This window comes from Salarias fasciatus, chromosome 23 (assembly GCF_902148845.1).
Source record: "Salarias fasciatus chromosome 23, fSalaFa1.1, whole genome shotgun sequence".
In the NCBI taxonomy this organism is placed as follows: Eukaryota; Metazoa; Chordata; class Actinopteri; order Blenniiformes; family Blenniidae; genus Salarias; species Salarias fasciatus.
Genome location: NC_043766.1, coordinates 13,876,726 through 13,890,450, shown reverse-complemented (window position 1 = coordinate 13,890,450; position 13,725 = coordinate 13,876,726). Strand labels below are relative to the sequence as shown.

The following is a 13,725-nucleotide window of genomic DNA, read 5'->3' as shown; positions in this document are numbered from 1 at the left end:
TCCATCCATCCATCCATCCATCCATCCATCCATCCATCCATCCATCCATTCATATCATATTCTTTGGAATGTATGAGGTTCAACTTTTGTGGTAAACAAGCCAAATTTCGAATTTCAGCGACCGAGTCACTGAGTGATCGGAGGTGGTCCAGTAGGTGGTCCGATGTAGCCTTGGGTAGAGCCTGTAACTTTAGACAGTTGTATAAAGTCATCTTCTGAAGGATTTAGTATCCGGATGGTCAAAGGAGAAAAATCCTTTAGAGTGAAAAGAGAATTTGTTTTATTTCATTTGTAAGAGGAAGGTTTGGTAATTTTGCCTCATTCTCCTGTAGAATCAACCTTCCCCTGCACATCGTCACAGCGGGTCTGATGGTTTTCCTCAACCAACCAGTCTAACTCACCACCAGATGGTGATCAGTTTACAGCTCTGCACTAAACTCATCTGATCAGGTGAAGCAAAAAAAAAATTGATCACAGAGCCTCATGGAGCTTTGATATTAAGAGCACTTATGAAGGTCCTAGTTGTAGAACAAACCAGCACTCAGGCTCAGATCGGGCCTGCTGGTTCATCAGATCACCTCCTTCCAGGTTACTCTGGTTGCCAACGTGGGAGTTGAAGCTGCCCAGCAGGTGGATGGAGTCCAGTGGTGGTGCTCATCCGTCCAGCCTCACCCACTGGCTCAAGGAGGCCAAACACTCAGCTGCTCTTTGGTGCATAAACACAAATGACAGGCAGAGATTTCCTGCGCAAAACTGAAAGCTGCAGAAAGGTGACCCTCTGGTCCACTTCATAAAAAACATTTACCATCTCATAGTATGGTTGAACACATCGTGACCACTGATTGTCTTTTGCCTTCCTGGTTAATCGGCCTGGTCGAGGATTGATTGTTTGGCATGAAGGTATTTTCAGCTGTCACTGTTTCAGGGCTGATTCTGTTAAGATTTTGCATCCATGATTGGGTGTTGGAATGGAGTTTATAGGACAGTGGATCAGTTTGGAATGGCTATTAAAATATAGATAAAATAGGAATTATACAATTAAAAAAAAAAGTCAATGCACCTGGAGGTACTGATCTTATTGACGTTCATGGAAAACATTAATTCTCAAATGTGACAAGGATAGAAAGTGGTTTTACTTTGACATTGCTGTCTTTAATAATATGTTAGATTATTGTTAAAATTCAAACTTATTTTGACTTTCAGTTTTTTTGGTTTGATTAAATTAAAATTTGATATGGAATATTCCGACTTCAAGTTTCCTGGGACACTGTGTGAAGCACACACTGCTTTAGCTGAGAGGACTCATGAACTTCCATCTGAATAACCGAAGGGATGTTACTCTTGTTGCTGTCGCCTTTATAAGCTGGGCTGACCGAAGCCACGGCAGAGAAGCTTGGAGCTCTATGCAAGAATTAGTTTTACTCTCGTTCAGCTGACTTGTCTGTAACCCTTGCAATCCTAAAATAAAATGTTGTGCAGCTTCGAACCTTGTCTCCTCATCTTTACCTCTGGTTCACCAAAAATCCCTCTTTTGAAGTATCTGGTAAGCTTTACAGTGCAGATGAGCAAGTTGCCAGTGCAACACATACTGTGATAAAAATAATAAGCTGTGGACAAATTTCTACAGTTAAATTTCAACTATATGAATCTAACATCCACAAAAGACACATTTCAGGCAATGTATACATTTTATTCATAAAACATTATCAATACCTGCAAACAGAAATAACTCATATCTCATGTGTCAGTAAAAAAACCAAAGCACAACTTAAACTGCACAAAAAATACAGAAGCTAATAATTAAACATGAGTGAAAATGCTGATTTATGCACGCTTTCTTTACTTTTCTGGCTTTAAGTAATAAAAAAAAGTCTGAAAAACTACTGAATGGAATCATCCTTCAAGCAGGCTGACAAATATCAATCTGATGAGTTGGAAATGTATTTCACCAAATGTTGTTGGAGTGCAGAACAATATCTGAGGTGAGTCCTCTCGCTTTTCAATTCAGCTTGGAGAAAATTAAATTCAGTTCATTTAACAGCAATATCAGCTCCTTCCACCGTTCACACTTTTGGCTTGTTTTTCTGCATAAAGGTCAATGTGGCAACATTTCATGGACCGTTTAAAAGTGTTTCTCCTCTGCTGAAGTAGTAAATAGAAAAGAATTACTTTCTTAATCCCAGGGGAAAGGTCCTAACAGTATTGCTCCACATAGCATAGAATATTAATACAATAGAAGAGAAGAGAAATACTATTTCTAACAATAGAATAGAAAGACAGAGACCTATATTAATAGAGCTTGATAGAGGTTGAAGGAGATCACAGACTGACTGCCATCAATCTCCTCAGATTACTGCTGTAATCCAGCAAACTGGGGTCGAGGGGATGAGCACGTACGGTCTGCCAGCATCAGCGAGCTTCAAAGTGGCGTCTTCCAGGAGGCAAAACATTGAGATAAACTAAAGCAACAAACAAGAAACACCACATTTCATCAACAAGGACATTTTTAAAAAACTGCAAACCCTGACTTACACGACATGTGTTTGTATATTTCTGTACAACTGGGCACAAATTTATTTTTAATAAACACTGTGATCCAAACACTTCACACTCGATTATAACTGGCAGGTGTTCACTGCTACACGGGGCGTCTACTTACTTGCTGTTGATTTGTCGTCCGTCGCATCGTGACTCTCAGCACTGCAGAGAAAAAGAGTTGGAGTTAAAGAATTTCATTGACAAAAAGGATAACGTGAAATACAACAATTGACATGTCTGATTCTTGAAAATTGAGCTAAACCTGTTTTCACTTGTGAATTATAAATGTTTTTGAAGAAGAAGAGGAAGAAATGAATAAATGTTAACTTTCTGGACTTTCTCTGCTGTTAAAGCTGCATCATGTGGAGCCACCGATGCGCGAAACGAGCCACAGAAACTACGAGTCCTCTCTTATTGCTGCCATCTTGCCGGGGTATAAACACTAAATTACTTTTCGTATTTTCTGTGTTTTTGTGTGAGAATAAATACACAAAAGATGATAAACCAATATTTTCTCAGTCGGAAACGACGAGCCAAACGCCCAAAACACAGTGCATGTTGAAGCAGGACGATCCTCACCATGATGGTCTGCATTTCGAATAAACCATGTAGATGACAAAAGCTGAGGCAAGGATGGCAAAAGAGACCAAAAACCCAGCGACAGCTTTGTCATTATCTGTGAGAAAATGAGAAAACTGTGTTATGGTAACAAAAAACCCTGCTGAAGGAAACAGCTGAATCAGCATAATTTTCTTGTTTGTTTACACACACTGCTCAGGTGCTCGTCTTTCCAGTGATTTATTTATTTGATTTTAATTTTTTTCAGAGAGTCTGTTGATAAATAAATATTAAATGTACAGATAACTTTTTTGAATTATTTGTGGTGAAACAGCACATACAGCGAGTAGAACGTTTATCTGTTCTGGGCTGGCTCTCCAGAACTCCATTGGAAGCCGTCACCTGTAAACAGAGAGTATTATTTCATAAAGATTAGAACATTAAATGAACCACATGGAGAAAACAGCATTAATAAACCTGATAAATAGGATGATACAAACCTCCACAGTGTATTCCGTCAGGTAGCTCAGGTCTCTGAATTCAAATTCACATGAGGACTTTATTTGTTTTTTAACACCATTACTGAGACGTGCTATGTAGATCTCTTTTTCCCCCTTAAATCCACCGTATGGAGGTTTGCAGGTCACTTTAATCACATTATGATCAACGGTTGTGACTTTCAAGTCAGTAACCGGTCCTGGTGCTTCAAGGAAAAGTGAAAGAGAGCCAATATTTTTAATGCAGTTTCAAATAGTCAGATTTGTGGATTAATATTTTCTTAAGGGGTCAGAAGACTCAGAATACTGTGTAATAATATATCTTTAATTATGAAGCCAGCATGATTCATGGTTTTCAAAAAAGCAACAGTTTCCCTCCAGTCTTCAAAATCTCTGCACAAAAGACGTTCATCACATTAAAGGAAAAGAAAACAGGAACTGATGATTTAATTTAAACAAAATGAAAAATAATTCAGTAAAATAATTCCCTGTCATGCACTTTTGTGAAGTTGTGTTACTTCAGAAGAAGATATCAATGAAATCTTCATTTCTCAGTTTAACGCTGCATCGTGTTTTTAAATTATTTAAATCTTACAGTTATGAAGTGACCCCAGTATTCGTCAGACATGAAAAGGACATACATATAATTTGTTTCACTTACTTCCACGGTCAGTTTTCAGCTTTGGTTGGAGTTCCCAATAACGAATCTCATCCATGTAAGAGGTTGAAACGTTACATGAATAGTCGGTGAATGCTGATAATCCCCTGACAAGACATGATCCTCCATCAGGACGTTGGTCTGCCTCTCCTGCAGCAGCAACACAGTTCCACAAAACATCTGATTAAATACCAGCATGTCAGTAAAAACCAAACATGGAAGAGACTTTGGTCTGTTTGTCAGTACGTGATAAAAACATGACAGAAAATAATGGGTGTGTTACTTCAGCTGCAGGAATCTGAATCTGGTCCTGTGACTCTGTAACACGTCTGTTTGTGTGTCAACGGGGGAGAAAAAGCAGAACAGCTCCTTTACTGTGACTTTATTACTGAAACCATCTCAGCAAAACTAAAAAGAATTCAGCTGGAGGACGTCTGGACCAAGTGTGTGTTTACTAGAAGACCAACACGTTCACCAGGATGGACATGGCTGCACCGTCCCGCTTGAATCCACTGAGCCTCAGCTGCACTTTGGATTCACAAAGTCAAAAATGTTCTCGTGTGAAAATCACTCGACGTGAGGACGGATGGTTTTGTCTTTACAGATAAACGGAGCTGGGCGATAATCTCCTGGACTCCTCAAACTACACGGTCGTTAAAACACAGAAATGGAGGATTTCAGTAACGACTTACTTTTTTCTGGAAGATCTTTGGAGCCTGATCGTTGACAGCTGCACTCATATGAAAGGTCAGGGACGATGCTCTCACAGTTGGGACTGAAGGTTTCCCAGCTCAGCCTAATGGACGTGTTAGTCACATCTGGCTCTTGCTTGTTTAGTCTAAAATCTGTTGGATACCAGTAAACCTCAATAACTAAGCAAACAGCACAAGGCAGGATAGGAGATTTCATGCCACTCAAACAAAGTAAATGTCAACATACGACAAGAGATAAGAGCAGGGACAGGTGGAGTCGTCTTGTTCAAGCTGTTGTTGTTGTTCTTGATCAGACCGGTGCAGGTGTAGTCTGTGAACGGCTTCAGCTCAGACAGTTTCTTGGTCTCATTGGCTTTGTTTGGTTCTGCAGAGGCAGAAACGCAGTAAATAAACTCCTAATTCATTTCACTGTGTCTGAATTACATCTGTTCCTCCTTCTCATTGGTTTATTGTAGTGTGTGAATTTTAAACCTGTTCCCAGAAGAGTTTCTGGCTGTTCCTGCTCTTCTCACTCACCTGAACAGGTGTAATCCACTGACAGGTTTACACACTTTGAAGGAAGCACTGTGTCGATTTGTGCTGGAAGTCCAGAGATAAATTTCTGTCTTATTTCACTTGGATTCAGGAAATCTGAGGAAACATGCAATAAAAGAAAACATTTATTGAAAACTTCATAAAACTTGGCCTGAATTGAGTGATTTCAGAATAAAAGCTGACAGTTTTGCACACACCAACAGTGATGTCTTCCCTGCGGTCTGAAGAGTTCCCACAGCTTCCTACATGTTCGAATGTTGTAGTAAATTCTGAGCAAATGTCTTCAAGAGCAGGTTTGAAACAGATTCCATTTCCACACGGTTTAGTTGCTTTTTTCTTGGGTGTTGACAGTGAAGCGCTGAGGTCCCAACCACTTTGATAACAAACCCATCCAGGCATGCAGGAGCCACGGCTGATATCAGCAGCATCTGAATACAGGAGAAATGTTTTATACACAGGCTCATTTCTTTAAGTCAGTGGAGGAGTTTAATACAAACCTGCTGTAAATTTGCCTACTTACTCATGGAGTCTGTCTCAGTGACATTCACAGTGCTGTTGCAGAGTCTTTCATTACCAGTAACACTAACGTCATATTTAGCACAGGGCTTCAGGTCTTTGAATGAACGTGTTGAGTTTTGGTCGGAGAAGTGGACTGTGTGACTCTCTGTTGATCCTTCTTCTTCAGTAATATGTACGGTGTAGTCAGCAGTGATAACGTTGATCATTTCAATCGAGAGGCCAAACCTGACGGGTTTAACATTGAAATAACCTGCACAGAAAATCAAGAGTTCTTCAGTGTTAGTTTGTTCTGATGATGAACTTGGTCCCATGTGTGACGATAACGAATCCCATCCTCGACACTCAGTGTAAAAATACACTTTCACTGCATTCACTGTCAAGTTACCCAGACGCACTGATGCAGTGTGTGGTGAAAACAGATGATGGGTTTTAAACTGATACTCACACTCTGTTGGTGCAGGAGAGGGTTCAGTGGCTGGAAGACACAATTATTTTAGAGAAAAGAGAACAACAAATTCAACATTAGTGCTGAACTGCAGTTTGAGCATTGAGATCTAGAAGTGACTTGTTTCTTATTTCAAGCAGAACTAACTTAAGTGTGAGGGGAGGATCCTCCCTGGACAGGTCACCAGTCCATCGCAAGGTCAACACACTGAGACAGACAACCACTCACACTCACACTCACACCTAGAGGCAATGTGGGGTCACCAGTTAATCTGCCGTGTATGTTTTCGGACCGTGGGATTAATTCAGTGCACCCAGCAGCAACTCTCACACTCATGGAGAGAACATGCAAACTACACACAGAAAGGCCCCGGCCTGCATCTGACCCCAGGACCTCTCGCTGTGAGGCCAGAATGCTAATCACTGCACCACCAATCGGCCCATGTTTGGTTTCTTACTTATTAGTAACTTATTAGAGCAGTGAAAAGATTCATCCTTTAATCGTTATTAATGGCTGAATTTCTATAACTAATTGTGTTTGGATTGCATGCAACATTTGGGAAGAAGAGAGGAAATGATATAAATGAAGAGGAGAAAAGGTAAAAGAACAGGAAAACGAGAGGAGCTGAGTAGCAAGGGGTCATCACACAGTAACAACCAAACACACAAGTTATCTGCATCTTTTAACTCACCGGTTGAAGTTTCAGTGGCTGGAGGACAAAGAGAACAAATTAAACATTAGTGCTGAACCCCAGTCTGCACTTTCACAGTATTTGCAATGAATTTGTCAACGGTCACTGATGTAACAAATCTTTAAGCCTTTGAAAATTTTGAAACTGATACACTGAGGCATGGTGCCATTTGTTGTGGGAGCTGAGGGACACAACATAAATCCAGTTAAGAAATGTAACACACAAAAGTTAACATTGTAAGACAGAAGGATAGAAACTAGCTGAGATCTAGAAGGGGAGTTGTACACCAAAATCAAGCAAAACTAATATTTGTGTCCATTATTGTTCATTGAAAAAAGAAAAAAATAAGTAAGAAGGCAAATCACAAAACATCTATACTATAGTTTTGTTTTCATTTCATTATTTTCATATTATTTTTTCTTCTCTCTGAAATTTATGAAAACTTAAACTTACTTCCTCTAAGGCTCACTTGAAGTATTTTTTGGGATTCAGAAGATCCTCTGTAGATTCTGGAACGTTAAACTGTGAATTTATTTGTTTTGCATAGTTTAAGTTTCCTTTGTATTGATTATTGTTGACTGGCCTGTTTTTATCAGATTTAGTTTCGATGTGTTTTTATGTTTTTTTTTTTTTTTTTTGAGGTTCTTATCGAATGAATACATTTTGTGTGAACTTGGGGGAAAATTGTCACAAAACAATACGATAGAATAGTTGTTTTCACCCTGCCCTCTCTAAATATGAATATAAAGATTATGTTGTGTTATATTCAAAAGAACACAATAATTTCACACTCACTGATATTATTAATTTACTTCACATATTCTTAGAACCAAACTAGCTTAAAAACATTTACATAAAAAAATTCTTTCATAGATTCTACAAATGTGAGACAGCTTCCAAGATGACCATTTTCATGTTAATTATTGGTAATTCAAATTGTGGACAATATGGATGTTTTTACTGATGAATCAGAACAACATAAACAAAAATAAAAGACAACAAAGTTTAAATGTTGAAAGGATTCTTGTGACCACAACAAAAAAAACACCCATGCCTGGTATCTGTTTTACATTATCATGTGTTAGATTTTCAGTGTCAAGTTATTTCAAATGTAAACCTTTCAAACCTCAGAGAAAACATATTATCTAAACAGAAAGACAAAGTCGATCAGAAAATTAAAGAGTCGAGAACACAGTTCTGTCAGCATTTCTGGCAGATTTTCCATTTGAGGACTCATTCTAGCAAGATTTGGAAGGAATAGAGGAAATAATCTAAATAAAGAGGAAAAAAAGGTAAAAGAACAGGAAAACATGAGAGGAGCTGATTAACATGGGGTCCACACAGTAACAATCAAACACATAAGTTATGTGGCTCTTTTAACTCACCAGTTGTAGACTGACCTGTAATTGCAAGAGAAAAACAAAGTGTAAATTATCATAAGAAAGAAAGCAGTGAAAAAAAATAACAGGGAAAAATGAAAGACATGAGCAAATAGTTTTGTTGTGAGTTTTTTGTGTTTTTGTGAATTCTCCATCAACACCAGCAAGGCATGATGATCCAAATATGAAACTGAAATATGAAAAAACACATAAAATATTGGAATTAGCCTATTTTTTATTTATGATTAGAGCCCGGCTTTCACTTAAAAAATACCTTTTAATAAGTAGAAAAACAAATTAATACATAATATTTATGCTTAATTTATAAACGAGTGTTGCATATACATTCAAACTGTGAGAATTAGCATTTCAGAATATTTAACAAACCACAAAAAATATGAATGCAAACAAATCTATCTTGTTAGTAATCCATGGCAGATGCCTGCCTCCAAATATTCAGTACAAAATCATTAAATTGTTGCAGCATATTAAAAAACAGCATGAACTATTTCTCCTTAATTTGGTTATTGATCTGAATTCTCTTAAGTTGGTGAATGACAACAAATTTTTTTTTTAAATATTTCTTCTAAAATTCAATTCAAGCATTTTTTTGTGTGTTGTTGATCCTCTGTGGATGGAATGTTGGGCAGTTAAATCTGCCGATTAAATGTGATTTAAATAGTTTGATTCCATTGTATTGATTGTTGCTGACTGGGTTGATTTTATTTATTTATTTATTTATTTATTTATTTATTTATTTATTTATTTATTCATTCATTCATTCATTTTAGCCTCATGTTGTGTGACCCGCATCTGCACAACTTCAAGTGAGATGGACATTTAACTGAGCTGGCATAGAGGAAGGCCAGCACACACATGGGTTAGGTGATTTTCCTCTTCTTATTAGTGTTGTATGCTGGAAATGTCTTCTTTCCAGATCATATGTTCAAGATGCATTGTATTTGCAAAAGACAAATCAGGAGGATGCATGCAACATAACCATGTTTATTTAAGAACTAATTATTCAACAGGCATGCATGGTTGGAATAATAAAGGAAGCGAAAACCCAGTCAAAAGATGTAGGATGTATAATTTAAAAAATATTTAATTCCTCTTTCACTGACGAAGGTTACGTCAAGGTACAGTCACTGCTCCAGAATCAGTGGAAAATAGATGAAGCTATGAACATGAAAGGATGGACAAATGCAATGGTTGAGACTGCATCTTCTGAATCTGTGCTTATAAGGTTCCTCCTCATGGGACTGTTGTGTGATTCACAGAAAGATTCGTGAAAATTTTGCATGACTTTTAAAAAGTATATTTTCTTTTTAAAAAAAGCAAATATGACATCTTCCATGTTCTTATTAATTTGGCCTGTTTCTAAATGACATTTAGTTAAAAAAAAATAAGCACAACTGGGTTTTGACAGTTCTTGGTCAGTATATCTTTGTACAGTAGGCCTCTGTTTTTTCATTTGATAAATTATGATAAATCCCTGGCTTTGAGATGAGGGTTCAGAAGCTACTTTTATCATGAAGTGTGATTAACATTTCTGATTTCACTTCTTCATTTCATGCATTCTACTTCCTCTTTTTAATTTCATGAATTCTCGAGCTATTTCCTCCCGCACGCTCTCAGGCTGCCTGCACTGCTTTGCTTGACTCTGCCAGGAAGTGAAGAAGAGTCAGAGTGGAACTCGGAAGAGGCCAAATTTTTCAGTAATGAAATAAAGCAGAAAGAAATATGTAGAAGAACTGAAAGACATGATGATTTTATTTATTTTATTTTTTTTTTTGGAAAACACTGTGAGGTAAATGGGGGGAGAAAAAACATTTTCATCTGTCTTAAAGTTTCGTGGATGAGTCTGGGCGGCAAGTTGTGGTCGCCATGATGATGCAGTAACACCTCATGTGCCGTTTTCTGCCTCACACAAAAATCCAACAATCACCAATGCACTGAAAATTTAAGTTTAGAAAACTTTAATACTAATTTGTTAATTGTGGCATCGTGGAAGATGGTCTGGAAGAGGAGAAACATAGTACAAAACTTTATCAGTATTGTTATGTCTCTTTTTAGAAGTAAGAATAGCAGCTGTCCGAGATCTGAGAGAGACTTCTACCCCAGAATCAAAATAATTCAGTATCTATAATGTCCATTATCTCTAATGACTGACTTGGAGTGTGGGGAAAAGAAATATTTTTCTGTGTAAGATATCCATTAAATTATTATTAAATCAGACCAATAAACGCCAGTATTTACAGTTATGTGTTTGTGCTTCAGTGTCTCAAACCATAAGCTTTTTTCTAAATAGCTCTTTATAGTTTTTTGGTCGTTTTTTTAGTGAACTGAAATTTTTATTTTGAAAGTATTGACTGTAGACCGTGACAACCTTTCCAGTTGTTCTGTAAATTCTAAGCTTGCAGCAGATACTATGAGGAAAATCTGTGAATAATGTAATTTTCCCAGTGATAACTTATTGATGTTATTTTCTGCATAAATGTGAGATTTCTGCACCATCAAAATGTAAAACTAAAACAGGGGAAAAATGTTATCCAAGGAGCTCAAATTATATAATTTCTAATTGTTCAGCAACCAAAATAAATAAATAAATAAATAAATAAAGAAATAAATAAACAGATAAGTAATTTCCTGCTGAAAACTCCACAGCTTTTAGGCTGCTGCCGATTTAAAAGCCATCTCTTCTTGTATCGCACTTACCTTTGATATTTTTTTTTATTCTCTTTTCCTTGTTAAGAATATTTTCATGGTTTTATAGTTGTTGCAGTGTATTAGAAAGCATAAAATATTCCGGTGAAAAGTACCTTTTTTGACTCTGAAGTTGAATACTTACATCAGTAACTTTGCGTTTTTGAAGCTAGTACAGGAGTTGGCTACTTACATTCAGCCAGACGAAGTGTCCCGGCCCACAGCAGCAGGATCCAGAGACCCACTGCCATATCGAGTCGAGTGTGTGACACTGGTGCTGTGCAGACAAGCTTAATAAGCTGATAACACTGCACTTATGGCAGGTTTTTTTTTCTTTTTTTTGGGGGGGGGAGGGAGTGATTACAGAAGAATGACTATCGAATGTTCAAGAGTCACAGTCAGTAAAGAGCCATATTTCTGCTTGATTACCTCAAACAGGAAACTACATCTATACCACAACATCCTTTATGTATGAGTGAGACTCATTACTCGAGTATTAGCACTGACATCCACGATCATTAGATGTTGCAGAGTGGGGGATGTGATGAGCTGGAGGGGCAGCTTCAGCTCAGTTGGCAAAGCGGGTCCCATTCATGCCCACTGGGCAAACCTCACACACACACTCACACACGAGAGCTGGAAGTTAGTTTTACCCTACTGATGATGTGTTGTTGTAACAGTAAACCTGTTCAACAACACATCATCAGTAGGGTGAAACTAACCTGTCTCACGACGGTCTAAACCCAGCTCACGTTCCCTGTTAGTGGGTGAACAATCCAACACTTGGTGAATTCTGCTTCACAATGACAGGAAGAGCCGACATCGAAGGATCAAAAAGCGACGTCGCTATGAACGCCACAAGCCGGTTATCCCTGTGGTCACTTGTCTGGCACCTAATGCATCAAGAATGAGCTGTGTCGCCTCTGTGGCGTGGTTTTTCTCCACCACTGCTCATCAGTGTCATTAATCTGTGTATCTTTTTGGGTTGCTTGCAGTAAGTGCTGCTCAGTAACGTCTGGTTGTGCTGCTGTTGCTGGTTGGGACATGTTTGGTTGGGACCCCAAATTCTGCTTTAAAAAAACAAGAACATCTTTAAAACCAAATTAAGTTTTATTCAGGATTAAAAAGGGGAATTAAAACTCTCATATAAACGAGGCCATAATGTTTTCCAAATAAATCTTATTTCAGAATTACTATTCCTATGTAAAAGTGATGGGATAATACTTGAATTCTCAGTTATTGAATCTGGATGAAATAATTCTGAATTCAGAAACATCACAAAACTTTGTCCAATGTTAGTCGTTTCAACTCTTGCCTTTTCTTGAGTCTAACAGTTTTACCAAGTTTACCATTTACCATTTTCAAGGCAAGACACTGAATCCCAAATACTCAGCCTTACATCTGTCCCCATTGGTGTGTGTGAGAGAATTTAAGACAACTAAAGCAGTGAATCAGCACAATAATAAGTGAAGTCCATTTAGAGCAAATGAGCAAACCCTAAACAGGAAATGCAGGGTAGAACTCATTACTTTGCTCAGCTGCTTTCTATACAACTAAGTCCTTTAGGAGAAGAGCTTGGAGGGCCTGACAAAACATTCAGAAAAATATCAAAATGATTTGGTCTAAACTGATTTATGTGTACGTGTGTGATTATAGATTTCAGACTAAAATTTGAAGTAGCTCTTTTATCGCACTTATGTTCTGAGTATTAAAGTTTCTACTCTGGCTTCCTCCTACAATGTAGTATTTTATTTGTTGATTCTGAAGGAATATAATTCCGATTATGTTATGTTGGCTGTGTTATGTTGGCTGGCTGGCCTAATACGCAAGATGAACCCAACCTTTTGATTGCTTACATATGATATTCAAGGGTAAAAGTGCTATAATATGAATGCGTATAACCTTGCTTGTGTAGATTTTGATAAACTATAATTATGACCCTGAGAAAAGCACATGAAGTCCCGGGGAGTGTTCTTGTTTGAGCTCTTTGCAGATAACATCCGGGGGAGCGAAGCACGGAAATCCGGAGCCTGAGATGCAGAAGCTGGAACTGACTGACCCACCGGCCTGGAAGTGAGGATGACACTGACTGGGCGGACGATGGAAAACTACCGAGAGCCATAGCTTGAGAACCCCACCTGCGAGCGAGAGATCATAAATGCACACACACAGTTCAGCTATGTGCTGGATGCTACTTTCGGGAAGACAGACCCCATTCCAAAGGGAACAACAAGAATTTCACTGAGTAGAATTAGTTTGGAAAAAAAATATTGAATCATTCTACTCTTTAGGTTGTTCTAATCTTGAGCTGAATCGAGTGAAATCCATGGCTTAGCCCTTCATAGACATTTTTTTTTTCTTTCTGTGGCCCCTCACAAAAAATGAAGAGCCCACCCCTTGTCTGGCAGCAGATCCCTTAAACCCTGAAAGAGGCCCCATGGGACGCCATGCATCAGTGAGCCTCAGCTGCCTGTGACTTTGTCACCG

At 38.1% G+C, this 13,725-nt stretch overlaps 1 protein-coding gene across 2 annotated transcripts; it reads right to left on the bottom strand.

Annotated features, from left to right (window-relative positions):
- Positions 1-1,728: 1,728 nt before the first annotated feature.
- On the bottom strand, positions 1,729-11,499 carry LOC115381228 (receptor-type tyrosine-protein phosphatase C-like). Of its 2 annotated transcripts, XM_030082497.1 has the most exons (15): positions 11,432-11,499; positions 8,539-8,553; positions 7,154-7,171; positions 6,463-6,492; positions 6,019-6,267; positions 5,696-5,926; positions 5,481-5,594; positions 5,191-5,328; positions 4,944-5,096; positions 4,255-4,401; positions 3,597-3,799; positions 3,438-3,498; positions 3,118-3,214; positions 2,660-2,700; positions 1,730-2,459 (listed from the first exon to the last, which is right to left on the bottom strand). In XM_030082497.1, exons 1-15 carry the CDS (start codon positions 11,487-11,489, stop codon positions 2,410-2,412), a joined length of 1,605 nt encoding a protein of 534 aa, XP_029938357.1. In that variant the 5' UTR covers positions 11,490-11,499; the 3' UTR covers positions 1,730-2,409. The 2 variants fall into 2 exon arrangements, with proteins under 2 accessions (XP_029938356.1, XP_029938357.1); XM_030082496.1 differs by having other exon boundaries at positions 1,729-2,459; positions 6,019-6,492.
- Positions 11,500-13,725: the final 2,226 nt, after the last annotated feature.